General features: G+C 35.8%; 1 protein-coding gene across 1 annotated transcript in view; it reads right to left on the bottom strand.

The window, feature by feature from the left end:
* The window catches only part of LOC134804910 (otoferlin-like), an 82,400-nt gene that overhangs the window by 53,166 nt on the left and 15,630 nt on the right, over positions 1 to 13,604 (bottom strand). Inside the window, exon 3 of the mRNA XM_063778230.1 lies at positions 670 to 858. Coding sequence (XP_063634300.1) covers positions 670 to 858 — 189 coding nt within the window. The remainder of the gene's footprint in view (positions 1 to 669; positions 859 to 13,604) is intronic.

Genomic DNA, 13,604 nt, shown 5'->3' with positions numbered 1-13,604 from the left:
AATTATGTTGTTTACACAGATTAAAACTAAATATTTCAAATATAGGTAGGTATCGCGAGCAACGAAGCTGAATCATTTCACATGTTTGGGTTCTCTCCTAAATATATTTTCCAATTTTCATGCAATCTTGAAGAAATTAGCATCAAATCAAAGCTAATAATATTATAACCTACTGAAATTCAGGTGCCAAATTGACAAAATTGGTAGTTTCTAAGAATAGACAAAAACGCTTGGAAAAAAATTACATCAATTTTTATTCTTATATATCATTTCCACTACCACCAACGTCAGACCTTTATGATTGGACAGAGATAACCCCCCCCCCCCCCCCCCCCCCATCCAGGCACCAAAAGGACCTCGTTCCCGCGGTCTAAGGAAATGCTTGTTACCCATATAATTAAGGAAACTTCATCATACCACAGAATTATCTTAGGAAACTAATAAAATCGATGAAAATCCTATTAATAAGTTTAAAAACACCGGTAGTAGGCAACTACTGATTATGCAAAATTAATTTATTTTTTGTCAAAGATTTTTCAAACTGTAATTTTCCAAAGCGTTTCTTGTATATTCTTAGAAAACAGCGTAGGTATTTAAAGCAGAGCATTGATTGTCACAGAGGAGTCTAATAAGCGGTGACGGTAGTGTGAGGATATTTTAAGTAGTTACCGGCACGGGCTTGTTGCGCTCGTCGACCAGCGTGTCGGTGATGGCGAGTTGGCCGTCAGCGACGAGGATCTGCAGGCCCAGGCGGTACACGCCGAGCAGGCGCGGCGCACCCCATCGCGCGCGCCCCAGCAGCTGCAGCGTCAGCACCTCGCCCGGGCCCACCGCTCCACTCACGCTCCACTCGAACCGCTGGATACAAAACACTTTTTAATATATTTGATCAAAAGTCATACTTTACGTACCTACGCTAAAATGTGCCTACTTTGCTCGCCACCGGGTAATTGTGTTCCGGCTCCAGCAGTTTTTATTTATTTAACACAACCTCATTTAAGTGTTACAACATTATAGTAGTGACGGTCTACTTTGAATCGGCATATAAGTATATCAACATATATACCTACAAGTATAATAATTTAATAGTTATTTGTACAACAAGAGATCAAAGTTTGATATTTCTTCGAGTGCTTATTTTGAGTCCCGTGCAAGCGAAAGATTCTATAATAGATTCACGAGCGTAGCGAGTGAATCTAATTTAGAATCTTGAGCGTAGGAAGGGATTCAAAAGCGCACGAGATGTAAATAACTTTGATCTCGTGTAGTACACAAAATTTTTCACCCTAAGCAGTGAGAACATACCTAGAGGGACAGAGATAATAGAACCCAAGTATATCGAACTTGTATTAGACCCCTCATGTTGAAATGACATTTGACTATAAAGGTCACTTGAATGTCATTTTGTCTCACTCAGTGAGCAAAATGCGATTTTGCTCACTGAGTGAAACACGCTCAGTGAGCAAAATGCGATTTTGCTCACTGAGTGAGACAAAATGACTCGGTGAGCAAAATCGCATTTTGCTCACTGTTTTTAAGAAGCAAAGTACCCTTGTTCGAGCTGCTGAGGTGAAAATTAAATTTCTAGTTTTTGAGCAAATTTTGAAGCAACGTAGGCAGATTTTACGGTAGTTTGTTTCGCGTGAGCGACGTTAGTTTGTGATATCTTTCTACGTTGCGATTTAAGGTGACAGTCCATTTCCAACGACAGCAGCACTACCATTCATTTTACTATGGAAATTGTCAATAACACCGACGCGTTCGTACTAGCAGTGCAGCTGCGGTCAGAAGTTACCCTTAGGGTTATTCTTTAGGGTTATGATTTAGGGTTACCACCAAGTCATTATGATTTAGGGTTACCACCATGTTAACTACCAACCCAAATACAATACTAAGTGGGAATAACACGATTTTTTTAACCTTATTCCATATGTCAAAAGTTAATTACCAAAGATTTTAGTATGTTGAATAACTTTATTTAATTTTTTATTTGTAATTTCTAAAGTAAGCACAGAAAACAAATCTGTAGGTACCTATCTATATATATAAAATTGAAAAACCAGAACGGGTTAAAAAACGAGGGAAGAAGCGAGATGGCACCTTACAAATTTCTAAGAAAGTTTTAGACACGTTTCTCGAATACGACGCACGTATGATAAGAAAAAACTGTTTAAATCTATTATCTAAATATGAGAATAGAACTAGAGCATAAAAACTATCGCTTTCGCTGCGTATTTAATTTACAATAAGCAAAAGAAATTTTCATAACAATCTTCATTTTACGACGATCGGCCATTTCTCAGCAACTCTCGGTTGGTTTCGTTTCGGTGGTGCTACAGACTAGACCAAATTATTCGTAAGTTAAAGTAACCTAAATTATGTTTGTCATGTTGGTATACAGTTATTTCGGCGTTTTTTTACACGAAGTAAAATAAAAAGTACTGTCAACTTTAACCTTAGTGTATGCCCATACGAGTGAGTTATGCCATATATGACTTAGCAATGAAATTAATATTATCATATTATTAAATTTTTATTAATTTTTATTTTGTTGTTTTAAATTTGTTTTTGAGTTATATTATTCAGATTGACTTTCACGGCTACGGCAAAAATTGCTATTCGTCCGGGGAACGGGCTGCCGAGATTGGCCAAAAATACAAAGTTAATAGGTACGAAGCCCAATCAGTTCAAGGGATTATACTTTTCTCGCGTAATACGATACGACTCGACCAGGTAGGATTTTTCATTCTTGCTGAACAGTCACCATCAGATATATATCGGAGCGGCCGAGGTATTCACAAATATCTGAACAATAAGAATCATGCATAATGTAGGTAGATAAAGTGCATGTTCAGATATTTTTGAGCGACCTAATGAAAATAAGCAAATGTTCAGTCAGCAGTCAGCCAAATATCGTAATATAACTTTGTTGCCATATAAATAAGGATGTGTTCCGATATAGTGGCGAAATATTGAGAGACCAAAGCGGCTAAGCTTCAGTGGCTCGGACACTTAGAGAGAATGGGAGAGGATCGTGCCGTGAAGAGAGCGTACTTGGGACAACGAAATGGGAGACGCCCGAATGGACGTATTAGGTACCGCTGAAACGACGTAGTGCTCAAAACCTGCTCAACCTCGGCCATGGCAGCTGGCGAGAGCTATCGTAAGACCAGGAAACAGGGCGTGATCTGGTGTCGAGGGCCAGGACTCACTTTGGGTCGTTGCGTCACCGTAATAAGTAATGTTAATATCCAGAAAGGGAAATGGGGACTACCTACGTTTGTATGAAAAGGCGATTTATGGGCGGTGGTCGTCCATATTCGTCTTAAGGCGGAAATTAATCTAATGAACGTTTTTGCAACTAGGCTTATAAGAGTAATTCTCAAAAAAGTGGCATCTTAACCTGTCATCGAGTTTTTGAATTGAATGTATGTTTATTTGCTCTTTTTCATATGAAACAAAAATGTATGTAGATAAACTAAAACAATGTTTATCGAGGCCAAGTCATTATTTTTATTTAAATTTAATACTTAAATTTATAAAAAATAAAGAGTAGCACTTTTCACTGTAACCTGTCTTGTCGAGAAGCATCGCTCTTCCAGTTTTAGTTCTTTAGATTTTATAAGCACTAATTAATGTAAATAATATATCATGCTATATAATAACATAAACAATACCTTTTAAAATGTACCTTGCACGGGCGTTATATATATATTTTTTTACAACAATATTTACGCACGAAGTTTGTCCAAGGATATTTTCACTGTAACCTGTACATCCGCGGTATTGCATCTGACTCATACACAGAAATTTTTATTTAGATCATAACTATGGCAAAATATTAGGTAAGTATCAAGCTAACCACCGTAGGGTACCATCATGACCCAAGTGTCGTAGTTTCGTAGAGACAAGTGGTTAAAGGCAGGAATTTGGGGTTTGTAACGGAATGTTAACTTTAACTTGTCTCGATTATTTTACGAATTTGGTATGGGGCCTAATGTAATAATATCATTTTAATATTGTATGAAGGTTTATTCATCTATGCTAAAAGTGAGATATTCGTATTATTATCCGTTCAAGAATGAATAGTAAAAAAGAATGTATTTTTCACTGTAACCTGCTTAACTTTAACCTGTGTTCAATGTATAGGTTATTGTAAGTCTTGAAAATAACTTCTTCATTTTCCGTTCCCTTTTGAAAATTTGGGGTACTTGAAGTAGGTAGTAAAACATATGTTTCATCAATCTTAAAAGTAAAAACAAACAAAAATAAAATTTTCATTAACCTGTCGATGCCACTTTCTTGAGAATCACTCATAAAAATAAATAATAATTTTATGTTGAAACAAGTTTTAAATAAATACCTGCGTAGATGACAAAATACAATCTTGTCTTTTATCAAATCACATCGTTTTTTGAGAAATTTGCGAATTAAGTTATCCAAATAACGGTTACAATTTTAAGAAATCCCTATCACAGTTATAAACCCTGGCAGGGTTGAATACATAATAATGTCGGTATTTAACTGAACATAAGACAAACTCTTTATTTCATTTACGCGAGCGGAGCTGCGGGCCCGTCTAATATATTATGAAACCGTAAAGATTGTGCATTAGTTTATAATCTAACGTAGGTTAGGTATTAGGTTAGTTTCAAATCTTCCTACCGTCAGTTTATAATTTAACTATCGAGACCAGTTGATGTGTTTTTTTTTCGTAGGTACCAATCTAATCTTAGTTAAACATACATTTTATATGTATGTTCAGGGAGATCCCTGAAACAGTTTTTGATTATAGGCTGAATGGGATTATAATTGCCAGGTTGAATGTAGTAGGGCGAAAAAATCGGCCAAGAGCATGTCGAGCTTTACCCTTGTCACAATAGGCTTCCTTGAACCCTTATTAGTAAGTAGGTAATGAGTACTAAAAAACAATCATATTCGCTAAAAGTTTTCATTGAAAGTTAAGTTAAGTTTGTATTAAGTTTTATTTTCACTATTTTTTTCATATTTTTTGGACCTATGATTCAAAAGTTAATAGGGGGCAGGGGCAGAGGGGGCGCATATTTTTTTTCTTTCTGAGAGATTTTTTCCGAAAATATTCACTATTATCAAAAAATGTTTAGTGAACCCCTACGTATTTGTTTTAAAAAAACTATCCAACGAACCTCACTTTACATGTAGGAGTGCTGCTTTAACGTACAAAATGTAACTTTTATCTGATCAAGTTGTTAATTTTAAAGTGTTAATTAAATACTTATGGATCTAATAATGCCCGTGTAAACAAAAATGTAAATAAATCGACATGGTTATTGAGAAATCAGTTTTTCTTTGCTAGGGAGTCTTGGCACACGAAACCAGTGTTCTAAAAGTTGATTCACCCTTTAAAGATTTGAGAGTTATTGACATAAAAGGCAAAAAAAAAACCCACCGGACAGCCATATTTTCCGTCGTAAGTTTCGCGCGGCACGTCATATATTTAGTTTTTTTTTCTACTTTCCGCCCCTATGAAGCAAGTTCTCAAGCGCTCGAGGCTCGAGCGGAACGCGTATCTTCGGCATTTTGACGTAGGTAGACAAATGTAGTTTCCCGTTTGTGACTAAAAGATTGGAGAAATGGCTTATTAATATCGCGTTGAGCCGTTCATGTTTCATGTTAGCTTACTTTTTATAGGGTTCCGTAGTCAACTAGTACATTTATGTTTGTCTGTTCTTCCGTCCGCTCGTCCGCAATTATTAGGTACCAATTAGACCACTGCAATTCGGCATAGGTATTACCATCGTCTGCGTGATTAACATGGTATGCCATGTTAATCACGCAGACGATGGTAATAAATTCTCAACGCATTAAAATGTAAGTAATTATCTTTTTTACAGATAGTGTCATGAGTCTTGTCATGACGCACCACAGATTTCACCCATAATGTTTTGTGTACTGTTTTGAACTCCACTTAACACCGCCGTAAAGCCATCTACGTGTAGGTACTGTGTAAGTATATCTACCTGCAAGCTATTTGTATGCCAAGGATGGCAAGGAGCTAATGTAGTAAAGTGGCCTGTCACTGCTTTTCCCCTAGACACTTCAAAAGTTTCTGTAATGTAAGTACTTTCTGGCATATGTCTATCTTATTCCAGTAAGTTTTTGGGAAAATAACATTGTCACGCTTATAGGGTTAGGTTAGTTATATCCATAAAACAGTGCAATCCGACAACTCGTAAATATTCAGGAGACTCTGTATTTTTATACTAGCACAAATCCTATTTGTTAACGTTCAGTACGGCTACCACCAGTTTGATACTGAAATATTCGCTAACGTGTGCTTTTACTGTCTATGCATCACGCTCGTAGCATATTAGGGTGATCCATTAATTACATCACACAAAATTTTGATTTTTTAGAACCCCTCTCCCTCTTTGTCACACTTTTTCATAGGTAAGAGATAGGTATTTAATACGTACCTACTGTCACACTTGGCATGACCCCCCCCCCCCCCCTGTTGCTGTGACGAAATATGTGGATGAATCCTTAGTGCGAGCGAGATGTATAAAAAATAAGTTACGCAGACGTTAGCGAATATGTCCGTTTGACACTGCTAAGGCAGTTGTGGTAAGGCTAATAGGTAGGTACAGGTAAACAAACTTAGACTCGATGAATAAAAATAAACAATCACGTACAATATTTTTCATTCCTTTTGCGTGCGTTTTGCGATCCTAGTCACACCTCCTAGTCCTCGTTAAGTTACACAAGATTCCTCGTGGAAACCCTTGTAACGCATTAGTATTATATTCAGGAAACTTTTAAAAAGCATAACAAAAAATATGAAAATATCGTGAAACAAAAGCTTAATAAATACTTTCAATGAAAACTATAGCGATCCAGTAGTTTTTCTTAGTAAAATGACGTACACGTTACTAATAGCCCCCGTTTGGCCTATTTCAACAGAATGGTAACTACGAAACCCTACACTGAGCATGGCCCGACATGCTCTTGGCCGATTATTTTAGCTTAGTTCAGCTGATGCGGTCATTGCGGTCTTAGCGGGACCGCTAAGCTTAAGTGGGACTGGGCTGGACATGTCTGCCGCATGCACCCAGAAAGGTGGGCCAAAATGGTTACCCACGCAACACAATAGACGGTGCAGGTCGGGGTTTAGGCAGACCGAAAAGGAGATGGCGGGACGACTTGGACGCATTCTACCCCAAATGGTGGGAAAATGCCGATGACAGGGTCGAGTGGATAAAACGAGGGGAGGCCTTTGCCCAGCAGTGAGACACCAAAGTAGGCTAAAAAAAAAAAGCTCAGCTGATGACTGTTGAAACTACTAGGACTAGTGGCTCTGTGAACTGTAGGTACCTCGCGAGCATAGCTTAAAGCTGAATAAATGTATGGCTTCGCCGCTTAGAATAATTTAGAAAATCAAATTGACACAAAATCATATTTTTTTAGGACTAGTTACCTACTTACCTAAATAAAACCTTGTAAAAATGAAACGATTACGCTTAGCCCGCGCTTGATCAATCAACAATACAACATTTTTTCAATAAAATAAAAATAAAATAAACAATACGCAATTTAAGTGTAATAATGTTTAATAGAAAAAAACCGACTTCTAAATACCGTTTGTAATGCCAAAGACATATGTAACTTCGTATAAGACGGATAAAGTCTAAGGAAAAAACGTGCCTCAAAATTCAAGTAAAAGTCATTCTCGAATAGATACCGCACACACCTTTAGCCTATCCTCGGCTAGATGGCGTGACGACACCGTTTCATATTTAACAATTTTAACACATAGATATCAGTGAATGAACATGGATCAAAATAATATAAAATTAATAAAATCATTTATCCATATATATACATTTTTTGATAACTATATACGTTTTCATTTTGAGTTTTAGTCGTGTGTCGATAGATGTCAGTAAATTTACAGTGACTACAAAATTTACAATGACAGGACTATACTATCTATTCTTTTTGGTAATGCCATATAAATTATTGGCTGGTATTTAACTGATCACAAGATATAGTATATGTATAATGAATCCACTTCGTCACCTTTTTCTGGTAGTACAGTACTTCGTTTCTGTAAGGGTCACGGTTCTAACCTAACCTAACTTTTCTGATAGCAGTTCAATAAAGTTCTAAGGATGATGTTCCGCTCCCATACAAGTTTGGCCCAACACTCGCTAAACATGGGTGGTATATTGTTAGGCTCCAAACATGAAATGAAAGTCCCGATAGTTATTAGAAATTCACGGACACTTCACAGAACATTATAAAAGCGGAATTTCTCTACGATTTTGAGGTTATAATAGGAATTCTGCCTTGTATCTGGCCATTTTTAATATTATTATGCCTTATTATAAGGAAATAAGGTGCCGTAAATAGTGTAAACATATCGATGATATTGGGCGTTTAAAGGCTGTCAAGGAACAAAAATCGAATGAGTTGGTATTAGTTTAATACATTTTTTTTTAAATATGATAACATATTTAATACGACTTCCATAAATTAATAAGACACAGCATGCGAACCGGAATAGACTATAACAGCTAGAGCTGTTTTATAGTAAAAATTGTTATAGCGTCAAATAGAAAGACACACCCAACTAACATTAGGCGCTAAATTTAAGGGTTACAAGAGATTTATATAAGCGCCTATTTACTCTTTAGGTGTTGTTAGTACTCTAAAAATAGGAGTTATAGCCGGCTATAACCCCGTTTTAACCCCGGATTGGGCACAAATTTTATCACCGTAAGATTTATAACAGTGCTACAGTAGGGTTAGGGGATAAAAAAAGAGACATAAGAGCGGTATAGTGGAGCTACAATAGTGTTAATTAATTCTTTAGGAGCTATATGGGTTGCATATAGGTGACTACAAACTGTTGTAGTAGAAGAGCGCTAAAGTAGTGCTGTAATAGCGTTGATTAACAACTTAGGATTTAAAAGGGTGCCAAATAAGCGACTACTAACTGTTTGAGTAGTAGTGTAGAGCTATATAGTTGATACTTTCAGCTTTAGATGGTATATTAGCATTTAAAGTCAATATTTGTAACACTCAAGAAGGTAATTGCACATTTTTTCCTTAGCCCTGACTGCTTTGGTTGCAGATGTTTCCATTTTGTATTATTATTTGTAAGCTTGCACTGTGACAGCTTGAAGTGAAATGTAATGGCGGATAAATAAAAGCAAATAATTATTTTAGTTCACCGATGCCGGTGTTATCTGCGGATTTATGATGGCGAAATTAATTACACTGTCAATAACTATATGTATTACTAACAAAATTTTAAAGGGCCTCTGATCCTTTGCATATTTATCTGAATATATTATTTTTTAAATTGTGGTCCACCGTATTTAATTTTCGCAAAATTACACAATATACGTGAAGTCCGGTTTTAAATACAACAATACTAACATTATGTCTATAGTGAGTAAAATTATCGATTTTTATTAAGTATTTACGTTCTAATTAACAATTTTTGTTTTGCTTATTGATTCATCGGTCATATTAACATGGCGCTATAGGCTTAGGTTGTAAGTAAGACTCTAATAACACTATAAGATGTACTAAGGTATTGAATAACGCCCGTCTGCGACTACATGATATATAAAAGTGACTCATAACTTCTCTTTTCGACTGTAAGTGAGACAAGAGAGTTAAGAAGCGATTGCGAGTAACGGAGCTATAAAAGAGTTTTTATCGCCTGTTTAGAACCTTAAGTGAAAATTGCAGCTGCTTATTACTCATATAGATGTTAAGGTGGTAGAATTCACTTTGAGCTATAACACTAGCTGCTTAAGATCCATTATAGCGGCCAAAACGGCTATTGTGGATCTTAGCTATACATGGACTTCTTAAAGACCTTGATGTTACCAGAGCCTGTAAGCTTAGAGTATATAGCTATTCTCCAGCCGTTATATGTCTTTAGGTGATAAAATAAGTGCTAAGTGTCGCCTAATTGTTTGTTGGGCAATCACTTAAGTAAACATATTATTTACTTCAATTCCAGAGAGAGAAGGAATACAGTAACAATCACAGGTTTGTTAGGTATAATAAATTCGATAACTCATTCCAAAAAATAATATTTCACAAACAAATGTTTGCCTAAAAGGCAGTTAATAATAAACTTCAAATAATAAACTTAATTTATTTCAAAGAAGTTAGGATTCCTAGGTTGTAGGTTTATCACATAGGTAATAAAAAAAAAAGTTAGATAAGTATATATTTATACCTTTACTTAAGATTTAGTTCATATTTAATTTTAACGTATTTTTAAGTGTACATAGTTTAAATATTTGTGTTTTAGTTTAGTTACTTTAAACCCTATTTTTGTGTTATTCATACCCTGATATCAAAAAAGTTAATCAATTTTAAAGAAGAAAAAAACGACTTCTGTGGGGAAAGCTGGTGAAAGCTAATTGTAAATTGGTGCTCTTCTAGATTTCATACAATACTATCAAATAAATATGTAATAATTAATATGAAAACACAATCCATAGTGACTCTATTCGTTCCATATTCGTTCGCTATTCACTTTTGACGTAAGTTATTTGCGTATGTTACAATTAAAGTCATTCGAATAAAAAGTTTTTACTGTATCGCAGTTCTTTTTGCAATTTTGATACTTAGTGCTTAAAACAGTATGTCGTTTGTGGTATGAATGTTTTTCTTTGAAGTGAGCGTTATCTAGCATCAACAGAAACATCGTAGAAACTTATTTTGCTGCCATACTTTTTTGTTTGGCTCTAGATGTCCATTTATAAAATGTCATTGATTCTATGTAATGGCGTGGGATGTGTTGATTTGGTTTAATTACTCTTTAACTTATTTTCGTTCCTAAGAAGTGTCCGTTGGCATCTAATATATGTATGAGATTGTAACAAATATGATTAAATTTATCGTATATATAGCATGCTTATCGAATCGTAGGCCAAATTCGGCATGATCCTTTCTACTCGAACATAACAAACACCAAATACTATCTAAAATTAAAACTAAAATTAAAAACTAAACTAATCTAAATTAAAATAATTCTAAAAAAGGCCCCCGCGGCATTGTACCCAAGATGCTGGCAGCATTCCCACGCTGAATGGCTATACTAATAGCAGTTCGGTTCTGTGAGGATCGCCGTTTAAACCTAATCTAACCCACTTTTCTGATAGCAGTTCGATTCTGTGAGGATCGCAGTTTAAACCTAACCTAACACATGCACTTTTCTAGTAGCTAATCATAGTGGTTTCTTTAGTTCAGGTATCTGTCCCAGCCCCAGTCTTAGTCGAAATCTAAATCGCCAAACGTGTACTATGTATCGTTGAAGAGTTCTGTTCTGATCACCGTCAGCAGTTCCACTTCATCATATGCGTCAGTTTTTAATGTAAATGCTTGATTTCCTAATGAAAATACAAAAATCTCTATATGCATGCCTTTAAGATTTGAGGAGTTCCCTCGATTCCTCATGGATCCCATCATCAGAACTAGAGCTTGACAAAAATGTGGCTTAAAAACTTAACTTGCTTAACAAACATAACGAAGAGGACAAATCGCCAAACGTGAACTATGCATCGTTGAAGAGTTCCCTTCTGATCATCATCAGCAGTTCCACTTCATCAAATGTCACTTTTTTTAAAGTATATGCTTGATTTGTTGATAAAAACACAAAAATCACTATATGTATGCCTTTAAGATTTGAGGAGTTGTCTCGATTCCTCATGGATCCCATCATCTGAACTGGGTTTTGACAAAAACGGGACTAATCTGTATTTTTTTAAATCGGTCCAGTAATGACGGAGATATGGAGTAACAAACATTTAAAAAAACATACAACCGAATTGAGAACCTCCTCCTTTTGAGATTTGGAAGTCGGTTAAAAAACTATAGAAAATGTGGCCCAACATACAATTACTGGGGATCAAACCAGGGACCTCCCTACTTCAAAACGAATGTTTGTAAACTGCGCCATGATAGCTCTTAGCCAAGTTGACGAAATTTGGCTACTTATTCTCGAGTAAAAAGTTAGAAACTAAATATCTAAATGCCTAAACCAGCAATACAAATTTTCTGCATCTTTTGCCATTTACTCTGAAAACATGTCTCAAAAAGAAAAAAATCTTATGATGTCGATACGACTATTTGTTTAGGCGCGCTATCACGACACCGCCATTTGGAAAAAAATCCAAAAACCGGATCGACAAAAAATTCTATTTGATCATAGAATCTGCACGGACATGATGGTCGTTTTTGTCTACGTGACAGCGTGATAAAACGGTATCCGTCACTTTCTATCCCGCGGTGTTAAAAAGTGACAGCTATTTTATCACGTGGATAAACGTGGATAAAGCCATCCATAATACGCCTGCTGGTCACAATATTTCACAAGAATCTGTTAGAATTGCGAACTGTAGAGAGCGCCAGTGTGAGGGGGCAGCTGGAGGAGCCTCACGGGATTATGGGAATGAAAAGGCAGGATCCAGGACGACGATGGTATTTAATTATTTAAATAAAAAGGCACCTGTACAGGTTACGTGTTAACTATGTATAAAAACACTCTCGTAATTTACATAGAAGGTTAAAAGTTACTATAACTTACAATATGTGCCTTGATGATGATGTAGATATCTGGAAGGTGTGCAGGGCCACTAGACGAGCACTATAGTACCGCACAGCACTTATGTATTTCACTTAATAAAATAGCACAATTTAGAAACTTAAAAAGTACAGTCGGTTAGAATACAATTATGATGATTATTGATCGACGTATTGGAACGAACTGAAAATAAAAATGATAGAATGGAATTTGAAGAAGGATTTGAATTTAAAAGGGAATTTAGAATTTGGATGTGCCAGTAGCAATAGGAAAGGTGGTAGTGTAACGTTCCGTTACACGCACCGGTACACTACCGGGGTCGCCCTGGAAGGGAAAATCCTGGGGCTCATGGCCATAGGATTTTTCCGTAATGTAAAATAATGTAATGAATATGGGTATGAGTGATAAATTTAGAAGGTGGGGATGTTATACCGGGTGTGGCCTGTAACATGAGCAAAGAATTAAAACATAGATTGTACTCCTCAAACCGTGACACTTTTGTTCAACAACTTTTAAAAATTATGAAGTATTTAGACTCCCTATTTTTCATACAAAATAAATATTATCTTCAATGGACGCCATCGCCACGCCATATCATTGTGATTGACGTTGCTTGTCACGCCTTAAACATAACAAAATTCGCAATACATTGCGTCTTAGAATAAACTTTAAAGTGTATTAAAAATCAAACCACAAGTTATTTTTAAAAGTCGCTGAACAAATGTTGGTCAGTATGAGGAGTACAGCCTACAGTTTAATTTTTTGCTCTTGTTATAGGCCACACCCGGTATACAATGTTTATCATACAAGAGAGACGATTTAAACATGCATACCAAATCATTCATGCATATCATGCATATCATTCATACATCATCTTATAAAATTTTGGTTAATAATGTTTAACCAAAATAAGTTTCAATAGAGTACTCCTTTAAGTAGAGGACGTACTCATTAAAGCGCTCTCTATTGGTATTAAGGCTTATTAATCAGTAACCACCCGCTGAATATTCATGAC

Source organism: Cydia splendana, chromosome Z (genome assembly GCF_910591565.1).
Source record: "Cydia splendana chromosome Z, ilCydSple1.2, whole genome shotgun sequence".
NCBI classification, from domain to species: domain Eukaryota; kingdom Metazoa; phylum Arthropoda; class Insecta; order Lepidoptera; family Tortricidae; genus Cydia; species Cydia splendana.
Note: the sequence above shows the minus strand (reverse complement) of the source record. Positions and strands in the feature narration are given on the sequence as shown.